The sequence below is a fragment of the Nansenia antarctica genome (genome assembly GCF_963989245.1).
Source record: "Nansenia antarctica genome assembly, chromosome: 4".
NCBI lineage: Eukaryota > Metazoa > Chordata > Actinopteri > Argentiniformes > Microstomatidae > Nansenia > Nansenia antarctica.
The window spans coordinates 71,172,895-71,188,558 of record NC_137689.1 but is presented as its reverse complement, the minus strand read 5'-3'; the positions used below and the strand labels follow the sequence as shown (position 1 = coordinate 71,188,558).

The window sequence follows — 15,664 nt, the reverse complement described above, 5'->3', positions numbered from 1 at the left end:
GCTCATGTTTTGTAAATCCATTAATGATTTTGTGAGGGCTCACTTTTGATCAGCACCTCTTGCATCATGGAAGCTTTGGAATGCTCACTGAATACATAAAATGCACATATGAAGTTGTGTTTCTCAGCCAATAGCTACAATGGTGAATAACAGGCAGGAAAAAAGGGGAAAGGCATTAGACAGTATTCTCAATTGTGTACAGGCGCTACAAGGACGACTGCCTTGTAGGGGTCCTGACAGTAGACGTCAACACAGAACACGTGACCACGACCCACGGTGCAGAGCTCCCTCATAGTGAAGTGAGTAGTGTCCATGCGATCAAGTCTGTTTACTCCTTACAAGTACTGAATTAGATCATTTGTCTGTGATCGGTTGAACGCGAACACATTTCTCAGTTTTCTCAGTTGGATAAACAGTCAGTTTAACAGGCTGGCCGCTGTACACTGGTTCAGTCGGCTAGCTCACTCTGCTAGCTCACTCTGCTAGCTCGCTAGCCCAGCCAACATGATCTGCTGAATGAAGTGTGTGTGCAGGATGGATATGTTATATATGAGTCTAGAATCAGAATGTATACATTTATGAATCTAGAATCAGAATGTATACATTCAGATATGAATCTAGAATCAGAATGTATACATTTAGATATGAATCTAGAATAAGAATGTATACATTTAGATATTAATCTAGAATCAGAATGGAAACATTTAGATATGAATCTAGAATCAGAATGTATACATTTAGATATGAATCTAGAATCAGAATGTATACATTTAGATATGAGCCTAGAATCAGAATGTATACATTTAGATATGAATCTAGTATCAGAATGTATACATTTAGATATGAATCTAGAATCAGAATGTATACATTTAGATAGGAATCTAGAATCAGAATGTATACATTTAGATATGAATCTAGAATCAGAATCAAGTATACATTTAGATATGACTCTAGAATCAAAATGTATACATTTAGATATGAATCTAGAATCAGAATGTATACAGTACAGGCCAAAAGTTTGGACACACCTTCTCATTTAATGCGTTTCCTTTATTTTCATGACTATTTGGTACATTGTAGATTCTCACTGAAGGCATCAAAACTATGAATGAACACATAGGAATTATGTATTTAACAAAAAAGTGTGAAATAACTCTAAATATGTCTTATATTTTAGATTCCTCAAAGTAGCCACCCTTTGCTTTTTTGTTGTTAATAAAATATATAATAATAATATTTAATATAATATGTGTTAATAATAATATGTTATTATATATATATATAATATTATTATTATATATTTTATTAACACATTTTGTTTTGTTTTATTAACAACAAAAAAGCAAAGGGTGGCTACATTGAGGAATCTAAAATATAAGACATATTTAGAGTTATTTCACACTTTTTTGTTAAGTACATCATTCCACATGTGTTCATTCATAGTTTTGATGCCTTCAGTGAGAATCTACAATGTAAATAGTCATGAAAATAAAGGAAACACATTGAATGAGAAGGTGTGTCCAAATTGTTGGCCTGTACTATACATTTAGATATACATCTAGAATCAGAATGTATACATTTAGATATAAATCTAGAATCAGAATGTATACATTTAGATATGAATCTAGAATCAGAATGTATACATTTAGATATGAATCTAGAATCAGAATGTATACATTTAGATATAAATATAGAATCAGAATGTATACATTTATAGATGGAACAATGTGATAACAGCCCTTTGTGACATGTAACTGTTCTCAGTTCAGCTCTCTGGGTGGTGCTGGTGGTGGAAGATGGGTCGCTCCTCCAAAGACAAGCGGGACATCTACTACCGTTTGGCCAAGGAGGAGGGCTGGAGGGCTCGCAGCGCCTTCAAACTGTTGCAGCTAGATGAGGAGTTTGACCTGTTCACTGGTAAGACTGTCCTAGTTTATGGTTTTTGTGCTTATGGCTGTGGAAATGGCTCACAGTAGTATGACAGCTGTCGCTCTCTTTCTCTCCGTCTCCCTCTCTCCGTCTCCCTCTCTCCCTCTCTCCATCTCCCTCTCCTGTCTCCCTCTTTCTGTCTCCCTCTTTCTGTCTCCCTCTCTCTGTCTCCCTATCTCCATCTCCCTCTTTCTGTCTCTCTCTCCCTCTCTCCATCTCCCTCTCTCCATCTCTCCCTCTCTCCCTCTCCCTCTCTCCCTCAGGTGTGAAGAGGGCGGTGGACCTTTGTGCGGCACCGGGCAGCTGGAGTCAGGTCCTCAGCCGTAAGCTCAGGTGGGTGTCCTGCCCCTGCCAGCGTGGTAGGCTGTAGTCAGGCAGCTGAAACGCTACGGGAGGTTTCTCTCTTTTTACTACCATTACAACTTTCACTACACAACAAACAGGATAGCTGGAAACAGGCTTTGATTTGTTTTGCAACTCGAAAAGAGAGAGAGAGAGAATCCTCTCAGAGTAGTACATGCAACTCGCTTGGCATCGGAATGTATGGCATGTTTATAAATAGTATGTGTACACAAACATTTATACAGTTCCCCCCCCCCCCCCCGTGACTGACTTGATAGAGGGAAAGAACAGAAGAAAGAGGAGAAGAATGAGGAAGAAAGGAGTGAGGAGGTGAAGATCGTGGCGGTCGACCTGCAGGCGATGGCTCCTCTCCCAGGAGTGACACAGATTCAAGGGGACATCACCAAGGTAACAAGGGCACGTCTTTTCTACCAGCGGCGGATGGCTCACGCTCTCCGCTCTGGGAGGGGGACATTCTCCCCGAATTGGTTGTAGCGTTGGCTGAATCCCAAAACCCTTCAGAAAAGGATGTGCAAGTCATCGCCAAGGGCAGAGGGAACGGGATAAGTGTTTGGTTTGGAATCTAGCCATAGTGTGATGGATTCTAGACATAAACACTTTCTCTATGAATATCATCCGTGAGGTTAAAGATATCTCTCTTGCTTTTAGATATCCACCGCCCAGGAGATGATCAGGCATTTTGAGGGCCAGCCCGCCGACCTTGTAGTGTGTGATGGAGCACCTGATGGTGAGCGTCTTTTCTCCCCTTGCTGCACTGTGGCTTGTGACAAAATAAATTAATAAATTATAATAATTCCCTTCGTTCTTCTAGCATTACGACTGCCCCTGGCCCCAGCATAGATTACTTTCTGATTACATTTGGGTCATGTTTTAGATGACTGGTGGACAGATGACTCACTTACTTAGTCAAATATATTTGTTGTAAGTCGCTTTGGATAAAGGTGTCTGCTAAATGCCAGTATGTAAATGTACATCTTACATTTGGTTACGTACATTTCAATCAATCGCTTTTAGGACAAGAAACATACTGTACATTGTGCGTCACTTACACCGATGAGCCGAAACATTATAACCACTGACAGATGAAGTAAATAACATTGATTATCTTGTTACAATGGCACATGTCAAGTGGGGGGGATATATTATTACAGCAAGTGAACAGTCAGTTCTTGAATTGGATGTGTAGGATGCAGGAAAAACGGCTTGAGCGACTTTGACAAGGGCTAGATTGTTATGGCCAGACGACTGGGTCAGAGCATCTCTGAAACGCCAAGGCTTGTGGGCCGCTCCCGGTCAGGAGTGATGAGTACCTACCAACATTGGTCCACAAACCGGCGACAGGGTGTTGGGCACGCAAGGCTCATCAATGCGTGAGGGAAACGAAAGCTGTATTATAGCATATTAGGCTAGGTGGTCGTAATGTTTTGGCTCATCACTGTTTTGGCTTATTGTGTTTGCAGTGTAATCGCCTATATCTATCTGTAATTGGTCTTTGTGTGTTATGTCTCCATAGTGACAGGACTCCATGATGTGGATGAGTACATCCAAGCTCAGCTGCTGTTGGCTGTGAGTGTGTGGACTACTTTCTTGTCATGTGTCATGTTTGTTGTACTGCAAGTCGTTTTGGATAAAGGCGTCCGCTAAATGTCTGAAATGTAAATGTAATGTATTTTTCACCTCTCCCTGATGTATGAACGGTCTCTCCCCTGACAGGCCCTAAATATCACCACTCACGTCCTGAAACCTGGAGGAACGTTTGTTGCAAAGGTAGGCAGTAAGCTGGAGGAGGTGATTTGAGCTGGCTACTGTAGTTCCTGTTCACATGAGACTGTAGTTGTGAACTGTGGAAGAGGGGCCATTTTAACCCCAGTTTGAGTCATTCGTCTGTTGTCTATGTTTGTGGGAGTGACGTGAGGCCGTGGGTTCTCTCTCCTGTGGTTCTCTCTCCTGTGGTTCTCTCTCCTGTGGTTCCCGCTCAGATATTCCGGGGGAAGGACGTGACGCTCCTCTACTCCCAGCTGAAGATCTTCTTCAGTGGTGTGACCTGCGCCAAACCCCGGAGCAGCAGGAACTCCAGCATAGGTGAGCTGCAGTTAACTGACCAACTGACAAAGCTGGAGTTAAGTCACCAACTGACAAAGAATTCCGGAACACTCACCACCTACAGGGCCAAGTGTTTTATGTGATGTTTACCTAGCAACAGTACTTTGAATGGCGACAAAATGAAGCATCATAATTTCAGCATTTTTGGTGAATAAAGTCACCCGTCTCGCTCTAGAAAGATGTTTAGTGAAGAAAGTATTTAGTGACCTCGGCACTGAATGTGTTAAACAGGTGGCAGACCCCTCTGATCACAAGTCACTCACCTGGGAACACATAAAAGCGTTTGGTAAAAATATTTTTAAAAAGACAAATGTAAACATGCGGTAGGCTGGTAACTTCTCTCTCTCTCTCTCTCTCTCTCTCTCTCTCTCTCTCTCTCTCTCTCTCTCTCTCTCTCTCTCTCCTACAGAGGCGTTTGTGGTGTGTCAGAATTACTCTCCTCCTGAAGGATACGTGGCCAACATGTCCAACCCCCTCCTGGATCACTCATACGGTAGCTCACCACAGCGCTGTCTTCCTTCATGTTATTTGTTTAATTTCATTTGAAGTTAAGTCATTCAGCACACGCTTTCTTTCCAAAGCGGCTTACAATAAGTACATTTGTCTATGGGAATGGGAATGGGAATGGGAATGGACTTTATTTGTCATTGCTACAGTACAGGTACCAAACAACGAAATTTAGGAGGGGAGGCTCCCCTGGTGTTAGGAAAGGGAAAGAAAAAAAAAACATTTTAGAAAAAGCATAAAATCACAAGAAGGTAAGGAGCTGGTTTACATAAATAAAGGCTATGTAGGCTATGGAAGTGAATCAACTATATACATCGTCACAGTCATCGTTATAAAACCTTCGATAAGAACTGGTGGCATCGGCAGTCACAGTGCTAGAGATAGGAAAATTAAAAACATTTAAAAAAAATGTTAATAATGACATAACAGTAATGTAGGGTGTTAGGAGCGTGAGGTCTGAGGAGGAAGAGACCAGTGGCCGGTTGCATAAAGATGGACCCAGTCTTAAGGGCTCTGCACACAGCGTGCGATTTCTGTTGCACGTCAACGTTCCATTTTGAAGTTTGAATGGAAGTCTATGAGAGCATCGCATTTACCCGCACACGGCCCCGATTTTAATCGCACGGCGAACATTCGATTCCATTCATTTTGAATGGGACAAAGCAGTGCGACAAAACTCGCACGCCGTGTGCTTTGTCCCATTCAAAATGAATGGAATCGAATGTTCGCCGTGCGATTAAAATCGGGGCCGTGTGTGGGTAAATGCGATGTTCTCATAGACTTCCATTCAAACTTCAAAATGGAACGTTGACGTGCAACAGAAATCGCACGCTGTGTGCAGAGCCCTTTAGACTTAGATCTCACTTTAAGTCAGTCGTGCTATAGACTCTAACATTTTCCTGTTGCATAAAGCTCACCTATGAGTGACTAAAGTAAGCCTGACTTAGATAGCCTGTCACACAATGCATTCTAGGTAAAATAAGACACTTGACAGAAGAAGAAAAACATGACGGCCGAAACAGCTACACCTAGCGGCGGAAGATATGAGAGATAAACTCAATTTTCTTCTGCTGAAAACGTATGTATATTGGAGGAATATAATGTGTAGAAAGGTGCCCCGCGGTGGTGTAGCGGTCTAAGCACTGGCCGCTAGTGCATGCTGCCCACCGGGGCCGGGGTTCGTATCCCGGCTCGCCAGATCCAGATATGGCCGAGGCACACGGAAAGCGGCATATTGGCCGGCCGCTTCCGAGGGTGGGATAGGAGTATTTCTGGACTAGGATCCGTCGCGCAACACCGCCCCCGTCTGGTGCTGGAGTAACGGTACTGGGCTCGAGGAGCCAGTCAGCCTAGTCTGCCTGGCGGCCTCCTCTGGGACTGCCGGCCACGGGGTCGGGCGGCGGATCCTTCGCAATAGGCAGGGGATAATTGGATGCTAAGTTGGGTTAAATTGGCTACCAAATTGGGTGAAAAGGGGATAAAAATCTGAAAAAGGGTTAAAAAAAAAGAAAGGTATACTGCTTAGCAGTTTTAACCAGTAAAGTAGTTCACCGCACTGGAGTTACAGTGTTAGCTAGCTACTAGCCCTGACTCGTTCCTATTGCAACACAGCTCTTAAGTCAAGCTTAGCCAGGGGGGGGGGACTAGCGTTCTAACCTCAAAATAAGTCAGTCTTATTTTTTATGCAACAGGCAGTCTTAATTAGACTCAGGTCTAACCTGAGAATATAAGACTAGTCTAAAGGCCAATGCACACGGCGTGCGATTTTGTCACACCGCCAATTCGATTCCATTGTTTGAGACCCAATGAGACAATGCACACGGCGTGCGATGCGATATGGTCGCACGACAACATTCGATTCTCCATTCACATTCATTCATTCATTGGTGTGAATTGAGAATCGAATGTTGTCGTGCGACAAAATCGCACGCTGTGTGCATTGGCCTTAAGGCTTAGACCAGTCTTAATCTATCTTTATGCAACCGGCCCCAGGTGTACCCCAAATGTGTGTACTGTAACCTTGTCTCTTATTAGGGGTTCACCTTCAGATGTTATTGAGGTTACACTGGGTTCCTCCGTGGATTACTCAGGTTGTCTGTCTGTCTGTGTCTCAGATGTGGACTTCAACCAGCTGGAGGGACCAAACCGGGTCATCGTTCCCTTCCTGGCCTGTGGCGACCTGAGTGCCTTTGATTCGGACCAGACCTATCCGCTCCAGGTGCCCCTGACACACACACCCACTCCACACACACACACACACACACCCATATACCGTGGTTGTTTTTCTTGAATGTGTTTTCTTATGTTGTAATTTCGGATGTGTGATTGTAAACTTGTGTGTATGCAGGGTGCCCTTGTAAAAGACACCTTGGTCTCAATGGGACTCCCTGCTAAAATAAAGGTTAAATACAAAATATATACAGTATATACTGGATCCCTCGCAGTCGTAGTGCAGTCTTAGATACTCTCTCCAGCTATTCACTCCTGTCACTTCATATGGAAACACTGCTCTGTCCCCATCGGCTGACACTTGAACTTTTCTCCACAGCTGGATTCCAGTAAGGAGTACAAGTACACGCCCCCCACCCAGCCGCCCATTCGCCCCCCCTACCAACAGGCCTGTCACCTGCGCAAGAACAACCTGCTGGCTAAGGAGGACTCCCCCTCCCTGCCATTGGACGAAGCCCTCTCCTCTATGGAACTTTCAGGCCATCAGGCGGGTAACACAGCCGAGTCCACGTCACACGTAGACAACGTGACTAATTGACATTTCATACAGCACGGACCAATTTAATCCAACAAAGACTGACAAATTCAGATGGAGAAATACCTATTATGATTCATGGAATAAATAGTTTTATGAAATTCAATTAACATTGAATGTTTTTAAATCTGTCATTTTTGTTATGCCTGAAATTAATAAAATGTACTGTGTCTGCATTTATTGCTTTGTATGTAGTTCTGTTTTACAATTGAAATAAAGCCCATAATACATTATGCAGTGTGCTTAAATCATGACGCTTAATTTTGTGGCCGATCAAAGTACTGTTGCTAGGTAAACACCAGGTAAAACACATGGCACTCTAGGTGGTGAGTGATCTGGAATTATTTGGCAGTTAGTGAGTTAACTTCATGTTTGTAATAGTCAATTGTTCCTCAAAGCGGTTGGTTAGATATCGATATTCATTGCACGTACACTGACTTTATATTCATTTACTTATAGCCTACACATTGTAATACCGTATACTGTCCATACATTCATGGCTTTTGCACTATGCACTATTTGCATCTGGTTGGATGGCGACCTGCGTTTCGTTGTGTTAGTACTTGTGCTGTCAATGACAGTAAAGTTTAATCTAATCTAATCTAGAGGGACCAGAGGAGAAAGTAGGTGTAACAGACAGGCGTATGCTCTATGGCTGTCTCATATATAGATGGTGTGTCTATAGTGGGGTTGATGAATGTGAACAGCTATGTAACACTTCTGGTGGTTCACACACATTACATTATTTTTAGAGACAATGATGTACTCAGAAATAGTAGACAATGTCTGAACAGAACAGCCCATCGGAAACCTCAAGGGCTTGAATTAAATATGCAGAAACACTAAAGTATAGAAACAACATATTTCCATACAGCTGAAGGACGATCAGTGTTTTACTTTGTACTTTAATGTGATGTTGAAGGTATTGCGTTGTGTTTTTGCTTTTGTTTAAAAATGAATAGTGGAACACACTGAAACCAATGAAAGATAAGTGCAGCTTATGGAGCTGTGTGTGGACAGAGATATCATCTGGTGGCGGAAGAGGAGGTCATTTTCTACTGTGAGACCAGAGTGGTCTGTGTGACCTGACCTCAGATCAGCAGTTTACTCTTTCATTGGCAGCAAAAAACGGACCGCTATGTCTCTACATTATCTCCTAGTTATTTGTGAGTATTCAATATTTACTTTAGCTTGACATAATTGACTGTCATTTCGTGAGTTTAGAGTTATAAGGTTCTATCTCCGTTTAGGGCAGTTCAGAGATATTGAGCGTCAAAGTTTTTACATTCCATTATGTTTTATGAGATGGAACCTTTGTATTTTATTAATTACTAACTAAAAACGTAAAAAATAACACCACACAGGCATTAATAAACACCTAATGGATCAGATTATGTCAAAAACTAAATTTTGACCAAAAATGGAGATAGAACCTTATAATTCTAACGTCACGATTTACTGTAATCTTTTCTTCTGCCTTATTTAAAAAACATAAATAATCCTCTCTTAGATATGGTTGGTTTCGCAGTTAAAGAAAGTCGTTGTGAAGGTATGTACAGAATGTTTGCTAGTATTATTGTTTCCTCATGTTGTGGTTATTATTGTGACATTGCACTACAAACTGATATTGATACTGCTTGATTGTTGTATTGTTGAGGAGTTGCTTACCCAGGGGCATTTCATTACATTGTATCCTGTATAATTGTGTAAAAGAACATTAACATTGGATTTGTTTTTGAGTAGGCCCATTTCACAACACTGTACTAATATTTCAAACAACACTTAATTGAGTAAAATTATATTTTTCGCTGATACAGTTTAGTACCACTATACGTAGTGCATTTTATTTTTTTTAAACAGGAGAAACACTTCTTCTGTCCCTTAGTAGAATCATCTTTAGTTTTAGTTGAAAGTAGGGAAACGGGTAGCTCTTATCACATGCCTCTGAATCTGAATCTGAATAACTGTTTTCTGACTTCAACTTCTCACCGTTTCTCTCTCTCACTATGAACAGATGCCGTCCCCACCATTATGTTAGTCCCGGGGTCCATCAGTGTAGCTACACCAGTCGTCCTCCGCTGTGTCTCACAGCCACTGGACTCAAAGTCACCAGGAGCCTCAACATCAGAATGCCAGTTCTACAGAGACCAGGACCCCGAGCCACTAAGGACACTGATCACTGACAGTTATGTTTGTCAGTTCAAAATGTTTTGGGTTGAGGTCAAAAAGTGGAACAAGACTGAGGTAGATCTTAGCTGTGTTGTTTCACAGAAAGAAGATGGTAAAGTCGTCAGTTCGAAGCGCAGTAACATTCAAAAATTGATGATCGGTGAGTGACAATGTACATTACTTTACTTAAAATAGCACTCAATTCAATTTATGGAAAAAAAAAAAACTAAAAAACAACAACATATTTTTAAACACATCACTTTTTATTCTTTATATGTTTACCACCAGATGTAGTCGGCAAAGCTAAGATCCACGTGGATAAGACAGGCGGTTACTTCACTCTACGGTGTCAGGCCAAGCAAGGCACCTGGTGCTACTTTTACGTGAACAACGACGACATTCCCCTGAGAAAGCGACCCTACAAAGACAACGTCTGTGTGATGAGAGTGTCCGAAGAGACGCTGTTGACGGAGATGAGGAGGAGGGGCAGGACGGGAGAGATCGTCATCACCTGTACCGTGGAGCTGTCGGGGGAGAGCTCACAACACAGTGAACCCTTTAGAATCACAGACGGTGAGGACAGAAATCATTTCCTGTCCCTGTCTAAACATGACATTCATCTATCTGGCTATTACTGTGTTACTGACTCGTGGTTTATGTTTTTGTTTGCAGTCATAAGTACCTCAGGAGCCAACGGTTCAACAGTCGCACCTGGTGAGAAAAGTGCTCTTTGCATTGAGACTGGTACAACAACCTGTCACGGTTACAGTGAACGGTTTGGTTGAAGCTCAGGTTCTACCCCAGGGCCATCCAGGCCCTGAACACAGCAAAGACCTAGGTTCTGGGCCCTGGACAATCTGGACGGATTGATGGCAGCTGCTGGATTGAAAAATCAGGTGCAGTGCTGAGGCACAAATGTGTACATTTCAAGCCTGCAAACTGCGACACTTTAAATGAATGTGCAATAACACTATGTGCAATATGACAACCCTAGGGTACATAAGGTTGCAGAGAAATAGGAAATGTTAGAATAGGTATAGCATAGCATAGAGTACAGCACAGTGTTTTATCTGTACAGTATAGTATAGTGGATAGTGTACATAGCCTTTATTTATGTAAACCAGCTCCTTTCCCTTCTTGTTTTTTTCTTGTTTTTTTTTCTTTCCTAGCACCAGGGGAGCCCCCCCTCCCAAATGTCGTTGTTTGGTACCTGTACTATAGCAATGACAATAAAGACCATTCATTCAAGTGTTAGTTAGCGTCAGGGCCGAGGACGAATGAAGTCGCCCCAAACTGTTAACATTCTAGAACGCTAAGGGGTGTCTTTGGCTGCGTTCGTAAATTCTCTCTGGAAATCTGATCAGCATTCATGGAACGCCTCTTGTCTTAGAACCAGTCTGAAAGGAACACATGTTTTTTAGACTACTAGGAAGTGGTCACACAGAGAGGCAGATATGAAGAAGCTTCATGAGAGGAGGAAGTCCAGGGAGGCAGGAGTTCTCTTCTCAGTTGAACCAGTGACTATTGCCAAACTTGATCTTCAACTAGGGTCCCGTAACTGTATGAGAGAACACACCACATAATAGGTCTACCACAAGGCACTTTGAATAGTGAGCAAACAGTTAAATATGAACACAGTATTATTTGATTGGTTTATGTTTTTGCTTGCAGTCACAAGTACCTCAAGAGCCGGCGGTTCCTCACCAACAGTCACACCTGGTGAGAAAAGTGCTCTTTGCATTGAGACTCACTGGTCCAACAACCTGTCACGGTTACAGTGAACGGTTCCGTCACTAAATGTACAGGTGTATCTAATCTTAATCTCAGTAACATTAAAACATTTTCTTTTTGTTGTTCAAGAGTCCTCATGGTCCTCCATCACATTTTGTGTGGGGGTTGGTGTCTCTCTCCTCGTTCTCCTGCTGGGATCTGCCAGTGCACTGTATCTCCTCTACAGTCGCAAACGTGGTGCGTGCTGTCACATACTGATTATCCAATTATTGTTGTGTACCAAAGGCTAGCAATTTTGTAGTAGCTATACTATTTCAAATGTAAAACCAATGCTTTTATTCTTCAAGGTCGTCACAACGAGTGTTCTCAGTACAGAAGGTAAGAGGTCTATTTTCCTACCGTTGGCTTAGCCTAGATGCTCATGCATAATGTTTTGATACGGTTTCTTTGAATTCCTGATTCCTGGATTCCTTTTCTGGTACAGAACTGCCTTTCTTGACAGAGACAACGGATGTGTGGCGCAAAACCCACTCTGTGAGTATGACAGCGAACTAAAATTCGATTGACTTTCCCTTTCTTTATTTACAACTTTAACACCATTCTTCTAATTCCTCTAATTTGGAACAGATGAAAACTTTGTATGGTAGCCTGAACCTGGCCTGATGAGGTGAGGACTGGACCATTGTAGTGTTTCTATTCACCCTCTTGCATTTCTAATAGTGTTTGACATATTTAACTGTTTGCTCACTATTCAAAGTGCCTTGTGGTAGGCCTATATGTGGCTTGTTCTCTCATACAGTTACGGGACCCTAGTTGAAGATCAAGTTTGGCAATAGTCACTGGTTCAACTGAGAAGAGAACTCCTGCCTCCCTGGACTTCCTCCTCTCATGAAGCTTCTTCATATCTGTCTCTCTGTGGCCACTTCCTAGTAGTCTATAAAAACACTTGGTCCTTTCAGACTGGTTGTGTGGTCTTTCTGGGCCACTTATATAATTATGTAAGCAACATCAACTTGTCATTAGATAATCTGGCACTAGCATCGATTTGTTTTTCTTATGATGACTGATGAATAGATGATTCACTTACTTGGACAAATGTATTTGTTGTAAGTCGCTTTGGATAAAGGCGTCTGCTGAATAAATGTAAAATGTAACTGTAATATGTAAGAGTCTTTAACTCACCAACTGCCAAAGTGTTCCGGAAAACTCCAAGGGCCGGTTTCAGAGACAAGGCTTAAGCCTAGTCCTGGACTAAATCACACTTTCAATGTAAAATCTCCATTGAAGATGTTTTTTAGTCTAGGATTAGGCTTAAGCCTTGTCTGTGAAACCGGCCCCAAGTGTTGTATCTGGTATTTACCTAGCAACAATACTTTGATTGGCTACAAAATGAAGCATAATAATCAATGCATTTTTGGTGAATAAAGTCTCCCCTTAGCATTCTAGAATGTTAACAGTTTGGGCGACTTTATTTACCCGTGGCACTGAATGAGTTAAAGAGATAGCTCACCTTGTTCCTTCCCCTGAAAGGAGTCTTCGGACAAGGATAGACTTCAATCCACACTTGAGTTCTGTTTATTTTGGCACTGACAGTAGCTAACATTTCAACCAAAAAACAATAGTCAATGTACCTTAAATTAGCCTTTTTTTTCTTCTTTAAAAAAAAAAAGAAGTCATATGCAAATGATCTCAAAATCATTTAAATGAAGTCATGGAGTCATTTCAGATTACATTTTGGAAGATTTGGGTTGGCATATTTTATCACTTAACAATTACTGACTAACCCTAATCCAGATGAACAGAACCAAAGTGTTAATTGAAGTGTGTACTTCAAGTCAAATGACTCCTTTCAGGAAGGAACCAATGTGTGCATGAGGAGCATGCGGGGTCTGGCCTGTAGAGGGAGCTACAGGACTGTGGTGGAGAGTGGATGACATGATTGACACCAGTCTTCAATCAGTCCATCGTCCACTCTCCACCACAGTCCTGTAGCTCCCTCTACAGGCCAAACGCTGCATGCTCCCCACAATGTGATTTTGTGAACTATCTCTTTAACATGTGACCAATGTCAAAGGATATGCTTAATGCTTATGGTGATTAGAAATGTGAATTAACGTGCAGATGATTTATTGTACATACTATTCACACATACTGCATGTATTTTAGCGCGTAAAATTCTGTGATGTCCTGTGCATTTTATGAAATGGAATTATGTTTATAGAATTAAATAATTGTAACACCCACATTGTGTTCTATTTCTGATAGAGAAGTAATGCTCATATACTGTATCCATGTTAGGAAAGTTAACTACTCCAACAAGAAGTATTTACACTCAGGCAAATAAGGGGGCAACTTTGTGGGCTTTTTCGCCCAATCATTGACCCTAAAGTACTGCTGGCCTGCTATGAAGCCTCCAGGAGACTCACAGATTTCTACAGTCTGCTGAGAGGAGATCCTAGACTCCATTAACATGTTGGACAGGGGAGGCTGGTGGAGGTAGAACTCAGAGGACAAGCTCATTGTAATGCCAGCAATGGAATGAGTTATGGTATCAAACACGTGTACGCGCCTCCACTGATGTAGTACCATAAAAAGCTTTCAACACATGTTACAACTTGATATGGTGTCACAAGGATGTGCTGTTACATACAATGAGGTCGTACAGGGGTTGCCATAGGGATAGAGTATTGAGTATGTGAGCTTTCTGAGATGGAGGTGGCCAAGTGGTAAATGTGTTAGTCTTCTAAACCGAAGATCAGGGGATCAAACCCTATCCGTGGCTTTATAAAACTCTGCTTAATCATTTTACCATGTTAGGTAAATCGTTTAGAACGCTCTTGCTGATCGTTTGATAATCGTTCGAACGTTCAGGACCAGGTGGCGACTGTGACGTCATTCATTCATGACAGTTCCATTGACCGATCACTCTTCATGGATACACAGCTGGGGGCAGAGGAGCTGCATCCTGATTGGCCAGTGCTGAAACAAAAGACAGGCCTTCAATTTCTGACTCAACACGTGCTTACGCACATGCACAGGCACAGGCACAGCGACAGGCACACACACACACACACACACACACATGCATTTATGCTGATATGAGCTATAATACAAATGTAGATAACTCACTCTATGAGTTAAAACACACACACACACACACACACACTTCTCCCTCACCTCAGCTCCATGGTTTTAGCGACAGTCTTGTCCCACACATCTGACTATCTGGAACACATGGACAGGAAATGGTTTCATCAGCCTGTGAATTAACAGAACATGTTCGTGTGGTAGTGGGGGGTGGTAGTAGGGGGTGGTAGAAGTGTGGAAATTGCAGTTTAAAAATATATAAATACAAATACATTAGAACTGTGTAAACAAGTCTTTCTCTCTCTCTGAGTCTACTCAACACTTTCGCGATGTTTCAAATTAAATGTCATGACTCTTACTTCATCTAGGCATGTCTGACCATGTGTCAATCCTCCTGATCCCAGCATACACTACCATGGGGAAAAGTGCTCCCATCACCACTAAGACTGTCAGAACCTGGCCAGAAGGGTCCGCTCCACTGCAGATCTGCCTAAATGACACCCCATGGCAGGAATATGAGCATGAGGACCTGGAACAGTTCACGTCGTCGGTTCTGAACCACATAGTGAACTGCACCAACTCAGTCACCGTGGACAAACGGGTCCGGGTCTACCCCAACACGAAGCCATGGATGACTGGGAAGGTCCAAAAACTGATCAACGAGAGGGACAACGCCTTCTTCGCAGGGAAGGGCACACCGCTGTACAGCACCACCAGGGCTAACCTAAAGCGCGGCATCAAAGAGGCCAAGGCAGACCACAGAGAGAAGATTGAGGAATGCTTCCTGAGCAACGACTCCAGGCGGATGTGGCAGGGGGTTCAGCACATGACAAACTTCAGAGCCAACAGGCTCACAGCCGCAGAGGACGACCCCCTGCTGGCGGAAAAGCTGAACTCCTTCTACGCCCGGTTCGACGAGGGGCGAACGGAGGTAACCACAACACAAACACCACTCTCTCCAGCTCTCAGCAGCCTCACCCTCACAGAGCATGAAGTGAGACGCGTGCTGAA

General features: G+C 42.7%; 1 protein-coding gene across 1 annotated transcript; it reads left to right on the top strand.

Annotated features, from left to right (window-relative positions):
- Positions 1-264: 264 nt before the first annotated feature.
- Positions 265-7,832, top strand: ftsj1 (FtsJ RNA 2'-O-methyltransferase 1). Its single transcript, XM_080528196.1, has 11 exons — positions 265-299; positions 1,765-1,917; positions 2,193-2,262; positions 2,550-2,679; positions 2,941-3,019; positions 3,806-3,858; positions 4,006-4,059; positions 4,272-4,374; positions 4,805-4,888; positions 7,017-7,120; positions 7,451-7,832. The coding sequence occupies exons 2-11, from the start codon at positions 1,797-1,799 to the stop codon at positions 7,667-7,669; spliced, it is 1,017 nt and encodes a 338-aa protein (XP_080384322.1). The 5' UTR covers positions 265-299; positions 1,765-1,796; the 3' UTR covers positions 7,670-7,832.
- Positions 7,833-15,664: the final 7,832 nt, after the last annotated feature.